We start from the raw sequence: 19,324 nt of genomic DNA on the forward strand, positions 1-19,324 counted from the left end.
GGTCCCTTGTTTTCGCAGATGATCCTACAGTACAATGCTCATTTCAATGTACAGTGAACCGGTCACTGCCATATATTGAACCCTGCCATGCCATACAGGTATATTGAACAGGAAGTCAGCCATTTTGATCAATTCCAGTGCTATTCTGACTACATTTGTCCAAAAGAGCCCAGTCCAAAACAGATACCTGAAAGAGAAGCACAACATCTCTTTTTCCTGTACCATCTAATGTGGACAAAGCACGCCGTCAAAGTCTGATCATTATACCGAAGATTTGTCTTGGAAAAGCGTTTGGGAGGGATTGTTCCTTGTTATTCCTATCTTGAATGTTAAGTTTTTTGTTTTTCTCACATTGCTGAAAAAAAATGATGACCGCTTACTATCTTTTCCCTGCCATTCATTGTCCTCCACTGCCATGTCTTGTTAGAGAATTTTCCAGGCACTCACTGATTTCTTTTCACTTTTGTTGACAGTTCGACCTCGAACTAATCCAATCAGCTTGCATTATCTTGGTACGGTTCACTGTTGACCGGCCGACAGAAGGGTGCATGGGAATGGTCTCTTCCCAGGTTAGCTTGCCATGACGCTGCAAGCGGACGAAGCCAAAGTCACACCTTATTAAGCCTCCACAAAGGAGATTTTGTGGGATTGCGTGGAGTGAAGGATTAGGGTTTGAGTGGCCAACAGTGGGTCAGTGTGTCAGTGTATCAGTGAGTCAGTAGGCTTTTAGTCTATCTATCTATCTATCTATCTATCTATCTATCTATCTATCTATCTATCTATCTATCTATCTATCTATCTATCTATCTATCTATCTATCTATCTATCTATCTATCTATCTATCTATCTATCTATCTATCTATCTATCTATCTATCTATCTATCTATCTATCTATCTATCTATCTATCTATCTATCTATCTATCTATCTATCTATCTATCTATCTATCTATCTATCTATCTATCTATCTATCTATCTATCTATCTATCTATCTATCTATCTATCTGTCTATCCATCCATCCATCCATCCATCCATCCATCCATCCATCCATCCATCTCTCTGATGTGTTTTGGGAATTGTTTGCTTGATTGTGGTTACAGAGATTGTGTTGTTGTCATTTATTTATTTGAGAACTGCAAATGTCATACCTGTGTATAGAGATCTGTTAACCACTTGAATAATAATGATTAAAAACAATACAACACTTTCTGAATAAATTTGAGCATTTCGGACTAATTTTAAATTGAACTGCTATGACCATTTTTTTTCCAGGCGGCTAAAGCAGGGGTGTCCAATTTTTTTGCTAAGGGGGCCAGATTTGGTGAGGTGAAAATATGTGGGGGTCGGGGGTGGAGCAACCATTCAGCTCTACGCCGTGGCTTTAATTATTCACGGCATACATTCTCAATCACTTTGTCATAGTTTGGATATTTTATCTGGTTGTGCCACTTGATATTGAAAATCGCCACAGTCTCTCAGCAAATTACGTTGAAACAGTTGTTTTTGTATTTCCCATGTAAAAATATACAAATTCACACTTGTCCTTGAGTGACAGCCATGTCTGTCAACTTTTGCATTTTAAAAGTGGGCTGGAGACGGCCACGCAAGGATCATGTAGCAAGGGGTGCATTTGGAAATTCACTCTAAAGCCTAACACGACTCAAGTGGCATGTTCGGAAAGGCAGAGTTTGCTCGGAGCGTATTTCTGAAAGCATAGGTCAGCTGCCATCTTCTGCAGAATTATAAAATAGCCTTTTCTACTTTAGTTCACAGTGCTGATGGGCCACAAATGATTAATTTTATGCTACTGGCTGCGGATCAATGGGAATTTGAACACGGGCTGCAAATGGCCTGAATTTGGCAATTTGCTGTAACTAGTATTGAACAGATTTCGCAATAGTTTTGAAAAAGTCACATGGTATTCAGTCAAGATAGCTCGTTGATGGTTTCAACTGCTGAAACATGTCTGTGATACTTTTTTGATCCACTGTGTCAAATTCTGTCATGGTAATTGAATTATTCCTGGGTGATCTTAAGTGCTGCATCGTTTTGTGATTTGGCTGGTTTGTGACGATGTTTGACCATTTTACATGCTGAGTGAGACCAAAAGTATCACGTATGCTAAAACATTCTTTGGCATTTCATTCATTCATTTGGCAACTGTTGACAACATGAATGTTAAAGTTTTCAGTTATGTACCAGATAGCCTTCGTCAGATTTCTTCAAATTCCTCATTTAAACAAAAACATTTTGTTTAAATGATTACAATGATCATCTTTGAATCAACTTTTACAAAAAAACAACAACAACAAAAAAAACTGAGACATTCAAGTGAATTAAACTAGGCATCGATTAGAGTCCATTTAGATGGTGCAACACCAATTCTTTTGGCTGACCCCTCCAAGAGCTGCCAACTTTTGGCAAGTATATATTTTTTAATCTTTTGGAAAGATTACAACCGAGCAGGGTACCCCGCCTCTGGCTCAAAGTTAACTGGGATATGCTCCAGCTGACTGCCGCCTCTATTGAGGACAAACGCAATAGAAAATGCAAGAAGAGAGATTTTCTAAGTCATTGGCTTAAAAAGTACTTTTCCAAATCAAAATCTGAATTCCATCCCTCCACTGCTTATAGAGCTCCACCTTAATAGCAGGGGCATAGCCAGAAAGTTTTCAGTGGGATCGCCACAACACAGATCCCAAAATTTTCCCCAATGCTATGTGGGTGGCTTGGGGGTAGGGGGGGGGCACAGAGTGACAAAGGATGGCCTTGCCCCAAGCGGGCAACTGTAACCCTGCCCCTGCTCATTAGGGTTACAGGTAAGCAATTGGTGACTTAATATGTGGAGTCAACAATGAATTGGTCACCAGTCAATTGCAGGGTCCATATACTGTAGATCAGGGGTGCCCATTAGGTAGATCCTGATCTACCGGTAGATCTAAGACAGGTCCAAGTAGATCCGAGGAGTGTCGAGGAGAAAAAGAACAATCAACCATTTGTGTCTTTGTACATGTTAGTAATATTTTTTTTGTGTTAATATACACTGCACACTAATCATCTTATCAGTCTAATTTTCACCAAAAAAAAATTGCGCTCCATCTTTTATCGTCATGATTCTCATTCAGAGTTTGCTTCATGTACAATTCACCGAGGGCACGAGCAAAGAATAGGACTCTTGGAGGGCCCAGCAAAGGACTTTAAAACAGTACATGTGAGCTACGATAGAATGCGTCGCATGCCTCATTTTCAGGCTGTTTCTCATCACGGCGTACGCGCGTGTGTGCGTGTGCATGTGTGCGCGTGCCGGTAAGGGTAGATCCCGGGAGGTTAGTTGATCGAAAAGTAGATCTTCGGTCCAAAAAGTTTGGGCACCCCTGCTGTAGATAATTTAGAGCAGAGGTGCTTTTTTTTCTCAATACCATCCATCCTTCTTCCATTTTCTAATCCACTTATCTTCACCAGGATTACAGATATGCCAGAGTCTATCCCAGCAGTCTTCGGGCAATAGCTTCGGGCACCCCTCAGCTGATTTTCAACCAATCACAGGGCACACATAGATCAACAACTATTCGCATTCACACCTATGGACAATTTACAGTGTTCCATTAACCTGCCGTGCATGTTTTTGGAATGTGGGAGGACACCAAAGTGCATGCAGGCACGGGGAGAACATGCAAACTCCACACAGGAAAGACGGAGCCGGAAGTGAACCCTGCACCTCTGCATTGTGAAGCAGACGTGCTCACCAGTCTATCACTGTGCCACCCAACAAAAGGCCATATTCAGAAAAATCAAACGATGTGACAGCCACTTTGACTTTATTGACCATGATAAAACTCATTCATTCATCTTCCGAGCCGCTTGATCCTCACTAGGGTCTCGGGGGGTGCTGGAGCTTATCCCAGCTGTCTTCGGGCAGCAGGCGGGGGACACCCTGAATTGGTTGCCAGCCAATCACAGGGCACCATGATAAAACTAATCTGTAAATTTAGGTGAACGATATGTGAAGCGGGTGGCCCGGCGGTCCAGTGACTGGCGCGTCGACATCACAGTGCAGAGGTTCCGGGTTCAATTCCGCTTTCTGCCTCCCTGTGTGGAGTTTGCATGTTCTCCCTGGGCCTGCGTAGGTTTTTTCCGGGTAATTCAGTTTCCTTCCACATTCCAAAAACATGCATGGTAAGCTGATTAAACACTTTAATTGTCCCTATGTGTTAGTATGAGTGTGGATGGTTGTTCGTCTCTGTGTGCCTTGCGATTGGCTGGCAACCGGTTCAGGGTGTCCCCTGTCTACTACTCAAAGACAGCTGGGATCGGCTCCAGGATCCCCCGCAACCCTTGTGAGCATAAAACCATTCAGAAAAGGAATGGATGGAAATCTGAAGCAATTCTCTCATGTTTGGAAATAGAACTGTATTTCATCCATCCATCCATCCATCCATCCATCCATCCATCCATCATCTACCGCTTATCCGGGGCTGGGTCTCGGGGGCAACAGCTTTAGCAGGGAAGCCCAGACTTCCCTCTCCCTAGCTACTTCTTCCAGCTCTGCCCGGGGGATCCCGAGACGTTCCCACGCCAGATGGTGACATAGTCTCTCCAGCGTATCCTGGGTGTTCCTCGGGGTCTCCTCCCAGTGGGACATGCCCAGAACACCTCACCAGGGAGGCGCTCAGGAGGCATCCGAATCAGATGCCCAAGCCACCTCATCTGGCTCCTCTCGATGTGGAGGAGAAGAGGCCTCGACTCTGAGCCCCTCCCGGATGACCGAGCTTCTCACCTTATCTCTAAGGGAGAGCCCGGACACCCTGCGGAGAAAACTCATTTCGGCCGCTTGTATCCGGGATCTCGTTCTTTCGGTCACGACCCATAGCTCGTGACCATAGATGAGGGTTGGGACATAGATTGACCGGTAAATTGAGAGCTTCGCCCTTTGGCTCAGCTCCTTCTTCACCACGACAGACCGATACAACGTCCGCATCACAGCAGACGCTGCACCGATCCGCCTGTCGATCTCCCGCTCCCTCCTGTCCCCACTCGTGAACAAGACCCCAAGATACTTGAACTCCTCCACTTGGGACAAGATCTCCTCCCCGACCCGGAGGGGGCACTCCACCCTTTTCCGACTGAGGACCATGGTTTCAGATTTGGAGGTGCTGATTTTCATCCCAACCGCTTCACACTCGGCTGCGAAACGCTCCAGTGAGAGTTGGAGAGCCCCGTTTGAAGGAGCCAACAGCACCACATCATCTGTAGGCCCCAAAGGCCCCCAAAACAGACCCCCTCAACGCTTCGGCTGCCCCTAGAAGTCAATAAGATCTGTATTTATTTTGTAAAACAGCACAAGATGATAAAGGAAAAAGTCAATTATTTTTCAGAATTTTTGGTCGGCCAGTGGCCCTGTTCAGGGCACCATTCAAGTTAGGACTATTCTGAATCAAAAGAAGACCAATCCGTACTTTACACATAGCAAGAAGTGGAAACGAAAAAAAAAATTCTTTCCGAAGCATGTCTTTCTGAATGATGTGTGAATTGTGGAAGAAAAAGTTCTGATGAATTAGAATGCAGTTTGCTTGAAAAATATGTTTATATTCTGATATGGCTCTTGATCTGATGAGCAGAACCACAAGACAAAGCTCACATGCCCTAGATGTCGTCATTTATCCTGAGCTATCTCACATGAAAAGATCATTTACCTTCATAGCGAAATCAAAATATGTGCATGCCAAGGGAATGTGTTAACTGTTTGCACACCAAACACAGACAGTCAATAAAGCCACTTCCACTGTTTGTATGAGCAAACACACCCTTTGCCTTACAGACCGTGGACATGACAGGTAGCATGCCAGCTGAAATTGGTCTTTTGGTCACAACAGGGGCATGCATAGGGTTGTGGTAACAGGGAGGCTGCCCTCGACATCCAGCTGGGGGGAAGGGCCTTCACATTTTCCCCATACCAGTCGACCAAATTTTTAATTGAAAGTCTGCCAGTAGGGCATCTCCTCCTTTGCGATTTTTCCACTTATCGCGGCAGGTTCCCTGTCCCCATTACATTGATTATTTATTTAAGATGCAATATGAGAAAGAAAACAGAATAGATGCATTTGTACATTTCTTTTATTCCAAAATAGATTCATACAGAACATTAAAACTGCAATGCTGTAATTAGATAAAAAATCTGACAATGAATCAGTCAATAAAATATATTATGTATAAAAAATAACAACATAATTACAGTCATGCCACTACAGATAAAAGCCACCCATTTTAACACAAATAGAACCTGAGAAAATGAACTGATTCACATTTCCTTTTTGTAGGCTTTATGTCATGAAGTAAACTATTGCCCGGTTTGATTATACTGTACATTGTTTTCGAGCACATTTGTCTCGGGGTGTTAAAGTGCTTGTTATAGTATGATGGCAACAAGATGCTAATAATAATAATACATAAAATCCCATTCGCATTAAACAGTAAAACAACAATTCAAGTGCAGCTTTGGAGGCAACATATGTAATATGTCCAATTAGTTGTGGATGAAGTAAAAGTTCATATATTTGTACTAGTTACGCAAGACATAGCTCGGTGAGCCCCTGTTGCGCAAGTGGAATGATGTCAAGTCCCCAATGGAATGATTAACTGACTGGGTTTGGTTGGAAAGCTTCTAATTATACATCACACCAGTAAACTTTGGACTTTGACAATTATATGCGCCAGCGTACAACAGCCCTTACCCATTTGACCCACCCGCCACGCAGACCTTCACATTACCCGACCACTGAGGCAATCGTGTCCAAATGTTTGCTAGATCATGACCTTGAGTTTAAATGCTGACCGTGTTCAACTTAAAAGATCGCTTGTAACAACAATACAGTGGAGATGCTGAGTAAACTTTTTTGGTGATGAGGGAGGGGGAAGGGGTGCTCCCCCAACAATGCCCCCTGGAATGTTAGGGTAGGGGGAAAAAAAAGAGCCCCCAACACCCTTTTAACCGATTGACACAAAATTGGATGAGTGCGTCGATCTTAACAGGATGCATTAAAATAATCTCTTCATTGCCATTCCTGATGCATTCCATTGCATATGCGCCTTTAACTTGAAAAATGATGTCATTGTATTAGCCAATATTTTGGAGCCACGGGCAAGCCACCTGTACGACCCATAAAATGCTCTAGGACTGCTGCATGAGAACAAATCTACACATTGCCCCAAACTCTTATTATGTGCATCCACAGGACTCCACGATCATGTCAGGCACGTCGGTTTTGATGATACTGTGCTGAGAGTTGAAGTACACCATGGACAGAGGCTGGCGTTCCGTGGGGACGCAACACGAAGACGCGGCCGTGTTGATGCCGTTGACCTTCAGCTGGCTCAAGACGGTGGCGTGGAAGGACGAGGCGATACCGGGAGATCCGGCAAGATGCTGGGGGCACTGCCCCACGCAATAGTTCATGTGGTAGCCCTCGGGCGCGATGATCCAGTCGTGCCACTGGATGTCCTTAAACTTGATGTACAATTCTTTCTTGCAGCACACGGTGATGTCGTCGCCACACCGCAAGGAGCGTTTTCTGAGCAAGTGCTTGGCGGGGTTGTCGTGAGGACGCACCTGGGCCATCAGGAAAGGCTGATACGAGCTCTTGGGAGAGTTTTCCAGGGAGCAAAGATTTTTCCCATCCTCGTCGCAGCGCACCTCCAGATGGAGTCGCTTCTGACCGCCATCCAGGAAGGTCTGTAGTGTGCGGCTGATGGGGAAGGTGTGCCAGTTACTCTCCTGGACCTCCAGCATCTTTTCTATAACTAAGGTCCGGTTTGACTCTCCGCCGTCTGCCGTGAGGAAGACTTGCGCTGGGACTTGGTAGGGCGACTTGGAGGAGCGGACGTAGATCCAAAGGGAGGACTGCAGCACCTGGAGGCTGCGGCCATGTTCTTGAAGGAACTGGAAGGTAAGGCTGAGATTTGCTTCATCCCCATTCCCACGTTCATCTGGGGGTCAAACACAGTCGACACGCAAAGTAAGGAAATGTCAATGAACCACAATGACCGGACTGCATGTATCTCGGGCCGCTTACTCCTGATACGGCATTCAAGCATGGGATACAATATAGAAACATTACCATCAGTGTCAACACCATCTATTTGTCTAGGTGTGATTCATGTTTAATATGTTTGTCCAAATACCGTAACTATTCATCTGTACGTCGATCACCGTTGCCTTGTAATTGTTTGCCCATGCGCCCTTCCGTTTATCTGTGATGCCGGATACGCTTGCTGTTTAGCTGTCCATCCATCCATTCATCCATACATTCCATCTGTCCGTCTCAATGTCTGTCGATGTCACCTTCTCGTTGTCTGTTCTTTTGTCCTTCTGTTCATCATCTCTGATCCTAGCTTTTTGTTTGTCGATGTATCCAACTAGCTGTCCGTCCGTCTTTATTGTCTTTTGTCTAACGAACATTCTTTCCATATGCCGATCCGCTCTCCCGTCAGTCTGTCTGTCCGTCTGTCATTTGTCCCTCTATGATGCCTTCTGTTTATCAGTTCCATCCGCAGCAGTGGTTCACAATTTTTTTGCGCCAAGTGCCACCTCACAACATACTTGGTTGACTCGACAAGTACCATCATGATGACCAACAATATAATGATGTCGTACAGGTGGCCCAATTGTTCATCAAAAGGAGTGAGAGGTTTTATTCTTTAAATTTGCGTTCAATGTTATTGTAAGCTCCTGTCACATTCTGCACAGTTTGAACAGTAACACTGCTCTCATATACAGGCACAAAAAAAACTGTATTTCATGAATCCGTGAAGAGGTACTGCACATAAAAGTTTAAAAGGTGAACAAAATGTTTCTAAACGGTTATGAAATATTAAATCCAGATGTACGTAAAAGTTCAATACAACCGACTGTCCTAAACAATTGAATTCAAGAAGAAAACGTTCAAGCTACATAAAGTATTACATACCATATAATGTTGTGCATCTTTCAAATGTAATTCCGTAATACAATTCATCTTTTTTTGTGGGGGGGGGGGGGCTAGTGGATCTCAGTTCGGCTGTCTGTCCATTTATCCATCTAAGCGTCCTTAAAAGTGTGTTGTTGCCCATCCATGATGGCTTCCGACTATCTGTCTGTCCTGCCATCATCCACCTGCCCCTCTGTTTGTCTGTTGGTCCATCTAACTGTGATACATTGTAATTACATATCTACCATCCAAAATCTATCTAAGAGTCATAAATATACACCCACAAGCTGGACGTCCATCCGGCCATCAATCCATGCATTCAGTCTTCTACCCATCTGTAGATTAATCCATCCATCCATTTGATCAAATACGTCCCATGCTTGCGTTCAGGTTTGGGTCAAAGCTGTTAATTTGTCATTTTGTGAGTATGGTATGCTGGCTGAGAGAAAAGTGAAATAAGTCATAGACTTAACAGTTGCTCTTTTGTAATAGGATTGCAGAGTTAACAGACAACAGCCAATTAAAATGCTGGTAAGCTTTTATCATTACACCGATGCCTTGAAAAATCGTGAGAAAATTTATGCTGCACTTTCACCTAATTTCCTCACCACCTGAACAGACAAATAGGCACAAAGAAATTATTAGGAGCCATCGTTTTCTGCGGAATGGTACATGTCAAACTGTCACGTCAAAGTTCTTTTTTTTTAATATATCAAGATCACAGAGCACACTTACTTATATCGGCAAAGCTGAGTATTTCATAGCCTGGGTCTTTGGATAGCGCATTGTTGTCTAGTTCGAGGGTACCGTCCTGCTTGACGCGCCCGGAGTGCAATTTGCGCAGCGCAGTGAGCAGCGCCGCCCGGGACACAGTCTGAGAGATCCTGGGTCTCTCTTTCAGGTGCAGCTTGTCCAAAAGTTGCTGCTTGGCGATCTCCACCATCAGCCTCTCCTCCGCGTCCCTCCCCAAGGACCGGGAGCCGCAGGAAGCGCAACCCGGAGGGCCACCGCTTACCCAGAGACCCCCAGAAAGCAACGGGACCAAAAATAGAAATGTGCGCAATGAAGGCTGTGCCATTTCACTGTCAAATCAACCTGTGCGTTAAAATGAAGAATAGAAGAGGGGGGAAAAAGTATTCTTATGTTTTTAATTGGAGGTCCTGGTCTGCAGCTGGAGAGTTGCGTGATGCCTCGGTGTCCTGATGGTGAAGATATCTAATGTGGGGTAATCCACCAAAAGTGGTGACACGTTGGACGGACGCACCAATAAGCGCACCGGGGCACCGTGTGAGGAATTTTGCTGGCAGCGCATCTGCAGACGTGAGCACGTACTTATAAGCGGACATGCGGGAAAGGCAATGTGGATGTCTGATTGGCGCTGACCCGAGAACGTATAGGGACAACTACGAGCGTGTGCGTCCGCTTTAGGGAAAGTACACAGTGCAAGAGTTGCCCCTCACACGTGGGGTGAACAGCTATCACTTAAATGCGCAGAAAACGTGACATCCCCTCAGGCGGCCAAAGTTGAATTGAGGTGCCCCTTCACCCACTTTCAGCTCGGCATAATGTCAGGTGGACGTCATCCATACGTCTCTAATCATAACCGGCAATTAAATGCAATTTAGTGGTTTATATTCCCCCAAAGTTTGTCCACATTTAGCCGTATATGCTTAATTGTTCAATTGTTGTACGATATCAGGCGCATTTAAGTCGTTAGAAAGCGTACCAAAACTAAATCAGCTTACCTGCTTGTGGAAGCTTTCTGCATGCTTTATACATTTAAAAAATGCATGTTTTAGCATATTGTATTACAATAATGAGTGTGTGATGCACATTCTCATTAAAAAACGTTCGTATTTGCTGAAAGTATGGTTAAAAAGTGCAATGGTATTATATCGTTTTAAATATTCGTGCCCAGTACAAACGTTGATGAAGACGTGTAGTGCATGACTGCCAATGTGTGGAGTTTCTATGTAACTACAATCCTTTCTTTTCACTTCAGGCAGGAAGGTCACTTTTTAATTTGTAATGTTTCGTTTTGTTTGTTTGTTCAAACACCACGCCACACGTAAAACGACATGTTTTCAAGACCACTGCGGTGGAGTTACCATGTAAAAGCTTACTCTTAGCAATAAACATTCAATATGCCGTAAATGAGCCTTTCAAGGAGTGTTTCTCAAACCTTTTTACAAGCAAGTACTGTCTCAAGAAAATCTTGGCTCGCAAATACCAACTTCAACAACATAAAAAACATTAGAATAGGAGGCCGAAATCCTTCCATCCATCCATTTTTAGAATTCGCTTATCCTCACAAGGGTCGCGGGCGGCCTGGAGCCTATCCCGGCCGTCTTCGGGCAGTCGGTGGGGGACACCCTTGATCTCATTGCCAGCCAATAGTAGGCATATGTGTTCATCAAAAATGAGGCAGTATTTATTCCTAAAACGTATATCTATTATGATTGTAAGCTACTATTATGTAGTATTACACAAGTCAAGTCAAGTCAACAGTATTTATAGAGCACTTTCAAACAGCCATCGCTGCATACAAAGTGCTGTACATGGAGCGATTTAACATGCACAATAAACAGTAAGACAAATCGGTAATAAAGGCGGTAGAAAACACCAGACAGTAAAATCAAGAACAAATAAACAAACAGTTTAAACATTACCAAACATTACCACTGCTCTTATAGGGAAAGAAAAAAAAAGGAAAAAAGCACATTATTGCATTTTTGTATATAATAACACCAGCGACAAAGGCGTAGGCTTCACCGGTCATTTTCATGTCATGTGTTCTTATTGGTTCTGCGGCACAAAGCTTCATGGTCACCGTAGGTCACAATGCTGCGTTCAGCATGATGGTGACGATATCGTGGCGATTTTAATGCTGCAATATCCCGTTATCGTGACATCCCTCCTTGCGATACAAGCAAAATTTGAGACGCAAGTGCGTTCAGACTCCAACCACCAGAAGGTGGCAGCAAACTTCACAACATCCAGCCACCATCAATGGACTCTATGCACACACCATTTCCACGTTTGGAGTGCTACGGCGGGGTAGTTTCCGGTTGCCAAGGCAACTTTGAGCGAAAACAATGACAACATCAGGCTCTTCAAAATATAGCCATTGTCTACCAGAATGATGTCAAGTTACCAAAAATGACATATACCTTTCTAATTGCGCTAGCGTGTACACACACTTGCACGCGTTTTGAGATGGTTATATCAAGTTTGTTTATCCATGCATCCATTTTCCGAACCGCTTAATCGTCACTAGGGTCGTGGGGGGTGCTGGTGCCTATCCCAGCCGTCTTCGGGCAGTAGGCACCCTGAATCAGTTGCCAGCCAATCGCAGGGCACACAGAGACGAACAACCATCCATGCTCACATTCACACCTAGGGACAATTTAAAGTGCTCAAACAGCCTGCCATGCATGTTTTTGGAATGTGGGAGGAAACCGGAGTACCCGGAGAAAACCCACGCAGGACCGGGGAGAACAAACTCCACACAAGGAGGCCGGAGCTGGTATTGAACCCACGACCTTAGCACTGTGAGGTTGACTTGAACCTTGAACTGCCACCCATTCGTTGTTTCATTGTGAAATAGTTTCGGCGAATTTATAAGCAGTCTTTCCTCTTTGTTGTAGTAGCGGCTCACTGTAAACCAGTTTCACTAAAAAGCTGGGTTGATGAACACAAATGCTTGTTTGCATATGTATATGGACAACAACAACATCCAACATCTCTGTGAGTGCAGAAGAGCGCAACACTGAGGACAACGAAGATCCTACGCAGAGCCCTCAAGATCCCAGGCATGAAGGAGATACCGCCCAGGTGGGCAAGGAAACGGAACAGCGAGGTCAATTCCTTTGTTTTTGTTGGATACTGAAGACATATGGAATTCGGATCAAAAGATGTGCATAACACAAAAGCTTTAAATCACTGCTTTTATTTCATGGTATTTACATCTTGATGTGTTAACTCAGGACAGAGTATCTTTTGTTTGAAGCCACCCTCTTTTCAAGCGAGCGAAAGTATTGGAACATGTGATGGATGGGTGTTTCTAGTTGCTCAGATGTTGCCTTTGAGAGTGATTGCTTAAACATTAGAGAGTACTTGTTTTTGCTTTGAGTTTCGTCCGTGAAAACTAGATGTACTGTCAAGCAAAAAGACCAAAAAGCTGTCTATGGGAGAAAAGCAAATTTATTTGAAACAGAAGAGAGAAAATCGATCAGAGCTATAGCACCAACATTGGGCATAACCACAATCAACACAACAATTTGGAATGTCCTGAAAAGGAAGACACTTCTGGTGCTCTTAGCGAAAGACATTGAACAGGCCGGCCAAGTGTATCAACAGACGTCAGTGACATCATTGCCAACAGGGCAGGGTTGTAGGTATCATAAGCCACTGTTCAAAGACGACATTGAGAGGAGAAACATACAGGCCATACCACAAATGCAAATCGCTTATCTGCAAATAAATAAATAAATAAACAAATACAAATACAAATACAAACAAACAAAGTGTTAGAACAAAGTTTTGCGGACTGATGAGACCAAAATGAACTTCTATTGAAGTGATGGAAAGGCCAATGTATGGAGACGGAAAGCTCCAGGCAATCATCTCATACGGTTTAGCCATAGTTCATACGGATTTTGTGGTGAATCTTACGTATATGGCCGTATCGCACAAATCATACGGATTCTGAAAATTTCCGCCAAACTCCAATTGATTTGGAGTTGGTGAAAAAAGTAACACAGGAATACAACTCTGAACACAGTAATGCCACTAAGTAGAATGATGATTAGACATTAACCGGACATTGTATTATGGAGATCTACAATAAATATCATCGAAAATTTCGTGGTTTTTTTTCTGCCATTATTTTGACATATGAAATGCTTTGGTACGTTATAAGGATTTTTTGCTCTTTATAAGGATTTTTTTGGTAGTTTATACAGGTTGGCGCTCCGAAAAGTTGACAAGTATGGTGGTGTTGTGACACTGGTCTACACATATTTGTCTTCCAATCACAATTTTAACTGCAGCCACCTAAATTTCTGATTGACATGGGAAAAACGACACGTTTCCATAGATCTTTTTTGTGTCAAAAAACCTAATTAGAAAATTAACAAAAGGAAAAACATCTGAAAAAGATTATTTTGAAATGAGACTCTTTTTCACCTAATGCCTCTCCACTCATCATTTCAATTTAAAGTGCAAGAAGAACTTATGTTTGTATTATTTATTCATAATGAATGATATTATCACTTACATTTATATTATACTGTATTTATTTTCAACCAATTGAAATTGAAACTAAAATTGAATATATAAGAACATTTCTGAACGGATTGGTTGCAATCCCATTTATCGCAATGGGTAGAGTTATCTTGATTTATGAATTTTCTCATCCAAAAAAATTCTATGTGGAGGACATCTTTTGAATAGGCACTCAGAACCAACGTCAATTCCTCATTTTCTGGGCCCCGGAACACACTGAAGGTGCTTCCGTGGCGTTTCGACAATGTTCACCCTCAATGGACGTTTCAACCACTTCCGGAGTCAAACGTTTCGCTCCACCCACATGTAGTCCAACCCGAAATCTACGGGCTGCTGGCAGGGGCAATTGGATTCTGTCGGGTGGTGTGGTGGGGTGGGTGAAAAAGTGACGCCGACATACGGTCTATGTACAGACACTCACAAACCAGAGCTGAGGCTGCAGGGGGGTAATCGCGTTTCATTTCTTTTTTTTCTTTACTTTTTATTCATTTGGACTCTGTCGATTCGGCCTGTTGCTGTCGGCATCTCAAAATGACTTGCTTTTGAGTCACCACTGCGAGCCTGTCGTTTCGGCTCACGCGACGCTATTTTGACAGTCCGGGGGTCGCAGTGAACCACCACCACCAGCGCCTACCGAGCTGCTAGCATTAGCCACTGGTAAGTCACATACGGGCAATGAGGTTAATGACATCTAGTTAGCACCTTCCCTTTACGGGGGGTTTGTCTCACAAGTGTTCTGCGGAAAACGCGTGCTATGTCTTGGCTTGCTAATGTGCACGATTCGCGATCTGCTAGCGTAGAGAAAAGACGCGTTCGTGGGCTAACGTTAGCTACATGCTGTGTGTGTGTGTGCGCGCGCGCGCGTGTGCGTGCGTGTGTGTGCGTGAATGTGTTAGTGAGAGAGAGAGAGAGAGAGACAGAGACAGAGAGAGAGAGAGAGAAAGAATATGTGTTAGCGTGTGTGCGCGAGAATATGTGCGTGCGCGCGTGTTGTGGCTAATTATATGCGCCGGGGAGGAGGAGGCGGCGAGGAGCTTATACCGTGCATGCTAGCTATTGTTAGCTTCTGGTCTTGTGTGGCTAATAATCTCAACCGGACCTGGTTCTGACTACACCAACCATCTATTCTCCTACAGACTCAACTTGAAAGGGGGAGAAAGAGAATAGGGCTGAGGGGGATTCTTCAACACGGACCCTCCCGCATTCGACCCTGAAAAAAAGGTAAGGCGAACGCCTCTGGTGACTTGTTGAGTTCAGATAATGAATGTAAAAGCCATCTTTAAATTTGCCTTTCGACCTGGCGCGAGATTGTGTTGAAAAAATCGCGATTGAATGAGGATGAAACGAGGAGGTGGCGATGCTTCGAGGAACCGAAAGCCTTGCTTTCCTGTGACAACACGATCTAATATATACCCCGGACGACCGCAGAAAATAAGATATTACATGGGAGTTGACGGCATCCAAAGCAAATGTCGAATATTGAAATATTGCAAATCGGAATACTGTGAACCCCCAATTCACATTTTTCAAACTCACACATTTGTGAACAAATCCAGCCAAACTTTTTACTTGACACCTACTTATTACCACCTGTAAGCGAAATGTTGTGCTCTTTCCTTAAAACCTGGCACGATTTCACAAAAATGAGTGCCGAGCCTGTTTGGAATGGGCACCTCACCCTTCTAAATAAATTTGAAAATGGAGATGCTGGGTTTTGGAGTAATTTGTTGTTGTTGAACAAATGGCCTGATATCGGCTATCGAAATATATGGGAAAAAACGTTCCAATTCGAGTAAAACGGTATTACTCAAATATTCCTCAACAAATCTCCACAACCCTTTTGTTTCATCTTTTATTGGGGAATCCTTTCTGCATCGGACACATTTCCTTTAAAATTATTCACCCTTAAATTCTAGGGATTCGCTAAGTCTGTGTGTCAACATTACTGTGATGTTTCAAACTGCGTTACTTGTCCTAGAAGCTTGATTTAAATACTACAAATGGAACATTATTTGTAGGAATTGTAGTGTGGGCAGCATAATAGGTACTGTACTACAGTAATCAATTGTTAATTTGTCAACACTATTTGTGATGGAGATTTTTATGGAGGATTGAACAACACATTTGATCTTTTTTTCCTTTTAGAAAATTCATCAAAGATGACAGTTGAAAGGACAAGGAGATATCTTGAGAAATATTGAAGTCATACTGTTTTACTTCTTGACCAAATTTTCTGTCGGCGATGCATAGAATCACAAATGATTATTTTGGTCAGTAGATAGCACTAGTTTGCTGTAAGATGAGTTTGACAGCACAAATATAGGCAGTTCTAATATATATATGTGTGTGTGTGTGTGTGTGTGTGTGTGTGTGTAATATAATATATATATATATATTAAATAAAATATTGCGGCAACCCTCTTCTAATCCCTATGAATACGAAGGGTCACACTTAAAATAAATCCACCTCAATTAGCCTACTTGCTTTAGATTTCTGTCCGCAAGTGTCCACGATCATGTTTTGTCATTTGCATTTTATATTTGAAAATGAAAAAATTCTTGACAAACGGCGACTTTACCTTTTAACACCTCAGCAGCAAATAGATGAAGAGTTGCTCGATATCCCACAAAGTGAGATCATTGCACAGACCCCTCGAGCTGTGACTTGAACATCTGCTCTGTGGGGATAAGTAAATAACACAGTGCTTAATGCTTGAAAGTCCAACAAGATCTTTTGGGGTGTTTTGCGAGCAAAATCAACCATTTTAGGGTTGCCATATTTGAGTTTTCCCATAATATAATTAACAATTATAATAAAATTTCCCCCCAAAAAACATTGCCAATGGGTAAGTAAACCTACCAATCAGAAGGAACTCTTCTGCTCTGTCGTCTGCATGACGATTGGCGATGGTCATTGACCCTAATGACGGAAAACACTTGAGTCACAACACTAAATTCTTTAATGCTGCCTGGAATGAATTGACACATTGACAATTCAATGTCTAAAATTCATATGACATGTACATTAAGGCACTGTATACTATCCTAACACAAAACATCAAAGTTCACAAGATGTGTAATGTTTGACTTGGCGGTTTCACTGTATGTTGTTTTGCAATTTAGCAAGCCTGGATTCACACTGCAGGTCCAAGTGCTCATTCCCAATTTAATGCCTGTATCCTATTTTTTAAATGGTCTTTTTCCATGTGTGCTGCGTCTGAAGTGACTCATATCTAATATGTCTGTGTTTACGTTCACGGAACACATGAAACAACCCATATACACAGATGCCCAAATTGCACATGGATACCTCCATAAGGTTCCAATCTGCAATTACAGTCAACCTTCGCCTCATTGCAGACACTTTTCCATGTCTCACTTGTTCGCTGTTTTTTAAATTATGCCTATCCTTCATCTGAACTGCGTATCCTTTTTGAATCCAATCCAATTTGACATTGCATATTTTTCTTGATATTCTGGGATTTTCTAGTGATCATTTCCCCCACACTTACTGTTATTGTAGAATTAAGCAACAGCCCGGTGGAAAGTGTGTCCATAAAAGACAGAGAATAGCCAACGTTTGGGGTCATTTCACATTTAAAAAAAGCAGATAATGAGTAATATTTCGACTGCAAAGCAAATTTCTTGAACAAATGGTGACAGAATAAACAATTAACAAGCGCATTCATACACAATCTGCACGGCTACAACTGAGGCACTCAGTGGGCAGACTGGCTAACGGGTGGCCATAGCCAGCCGCTATCTTGTGCCTACACTATCATTTGTTGACTTTCACGTTACTCAACAGGCTAGGCCACAACATTTACAGCCATACATAATCATAGGTCACTGATACTACATTGTAAAACTTGAGGATGCCCCAAATTGTTAAAAATAATACACCTCACATGCATGTTTACGATTGGTATTACAGTATGTGAAAATCTTTGTCTTATGCGTTATCTGATGATCCGATTTTATCGATGAGATGATTTATGGAATCATCAATTATAAAACGCACCAATCCTAAGAGGAAATGTTGAACAAGTGTATGGTGAAGGGTGATAAGACTGTAAGAGTCATAAAGCCATACATATCAATAAAATAATAAATATATGGCCAATGCATTTGTCAATAAAATGCAAATAGTATATCTAATTGAATGCGTCTTATTTTTTTTCTCTTTATGCTGCCATGATGCAATATCCAGTTTTGCCACTCGAGAGCAAAAAAAATTGAATTGTCACTTGAACCTGTGGCTGATATTTATGTTCTTTCGCCCCCCCCCCCCCCCCCCACTGCGCAATATGTTATGTGTGCTTAGCCCGGCTATATTCCACACCCACTATTAATTATTTATACAAGCCAAGACGGCTGACATGAAAGCATTAAAAAAATGTCATTTAAGAGATCTGAAGCCATTGAAATAGGCAGCTCTGATCCACCGGGATGCAGTTCGCAGGTTTATTCACCGGCTTGCTCTCCATATCTGCTTATGCCTTTGAATGCCTCGCTTGCAGCACCAGTGGAAGAAGAGTGTTTTTTCTAGTGAGATTTCAAGAGCTATTTATAGATCTCTGCTAGAGCACCATGCGTGGTGTTGCTGCTGCTGCTGCTGCTGCTGCTGCTGCTGCTGCTGCTGCTGCTGCTGCTTCTGCTCCCATCCCTCTCCCCTCTCCTCTCATTCTCTTTCTTTACTCCATCCTTCCATCTTTCAAACCGTTTGTTTTCACCCCCACACCCCCAAAACTGATGTTTCCACTCGTGCCCTCCGTCGTTTGCTTTGAAGTCAATTATTGATTTGGTTGGAGAGGAGGTGACAGGCTTTAAATCTTTGCCTGGGTGACTTCACAGGCTTTGCTGCAAAGCTCAGAGGGTTACAATGCATATGCATGACACAGTGGAAGCTCTAAAGTCGAATACGGTGCTTTGGTTTTGGATGCTGTTCGACATCTGATTTGTTCCTATTCTTCCCAAAGTCATGTGAATTGAATTTACAACCGGTTCTCGTGAGAAGTTTTATTCATTCGCCACCATCAAGGCTAGTTGGTGGAGTCTTTGATTCCTGAGTTTGG

At 43.0% G+C, this 19,324-nt stretch overlaps 2 protein-coding genes and 1 long non-coding RNA gene across 12 annotated transcripts in view; 2 read left to right on the plus strand and 1 right to left on the minus strand.

Moving 5' to 3' along the window:
• Positions 1 to 6,096: 6,096 nt before the first annotated feature.
• LOC127607576 (inhibin beta B chain) lies at positions 6,097 to 10,123 on the minus strand. The gene is made up of 2 exons (XM_052076024.1): positions 9,699 to 10,123; positions 6,097 to 7,983 (listed from the first exon to the last, which is right to left on the minus strand). Exons 1-2 carry the CDS (start codon positions 10,039 to 10,041, stop codon positions 7,217 to 7,219), a joined length of 1,110 nt encoding a protein of 369 aa, XP_051931984.1. The 5' UTR covers positions 10,042 to 10,123; the 3' UTR covers positions 6,097 to 7,216.
• LOC127607586 (uncharacterized) lies at positions 7,592 to 13,828 on the plus strand. Its single transcript, XR_007964103.1, has 4 exons — positions 7,592 to 7,727; positions 7,803 to 7,943; positions 9,865 to 10,018; positions 10,121 to 13,828. It is a non-coding gene; the product is annotated as an uncharacterized LOC127607586 (long non-coding RNA).
• A 725-nt stretch (positions 13,829 to 14,553) lies between these two features.
• LOC127607564 (R3H domain-containing protein 2) overlaps positions 14,554 to 19,324 on the plus strand; it is a 52,515-nt gene continuing 47,744 nt past the window's right edge. For 7 of the 10 annotated variants that reach the window (XM_052075995.1, XM_052076005.1, XM_052076002.1 and 4 more), the window contains exons 1-2: positions 14,555 to 14,906; positions 15,386 to 15,470. The gene's annotated coding sequence lies outside the window, so the exon portion shown is untranslated. Of the gene's footprint in view, positions 14,907 to 15,235; positions 15,471 to 19,324 lie in introns of those variants that run through there. The other 3 variants (XM_052075996.1, XM_052076000.1, XM_052075997.1) reach the window with 2 other exon arrangements.

This window comes from Hippocampus zosterae, chromosome 9 (genome assembly GCF_025434085.1).
Source record: "Hippocampus zosterae strain Florida chromosome 9, ASM2543408v3, whole genome shotgun sequence".
Taxonomy (NCBI): Eukaryota; Metazoa; Chordata; class Actinopteri; order Syngnathiformes; family Syngnathidae; genus Hippocampus; species Hippocampus zosterae.

What these genes read in the sequence shown, in the direction of transcription:
- LOC127607576 (XM_052076024.1), bottom strand. Translation starts at nt 10,041, where the DNA reads ATGGCACAGCCTTCATTGCGCACATTTCTATTTTTGGTCCCGTTGCTT. An exon ending in ACTCAGCTTTGCCGATATAA is followed by an intron (nt 7,984 to 9,698) that starts GTAAGTGTGCTC and finishes TTTGACCCCCAG; the next exon opens with ATGAACGTGGGAATGGGGAT.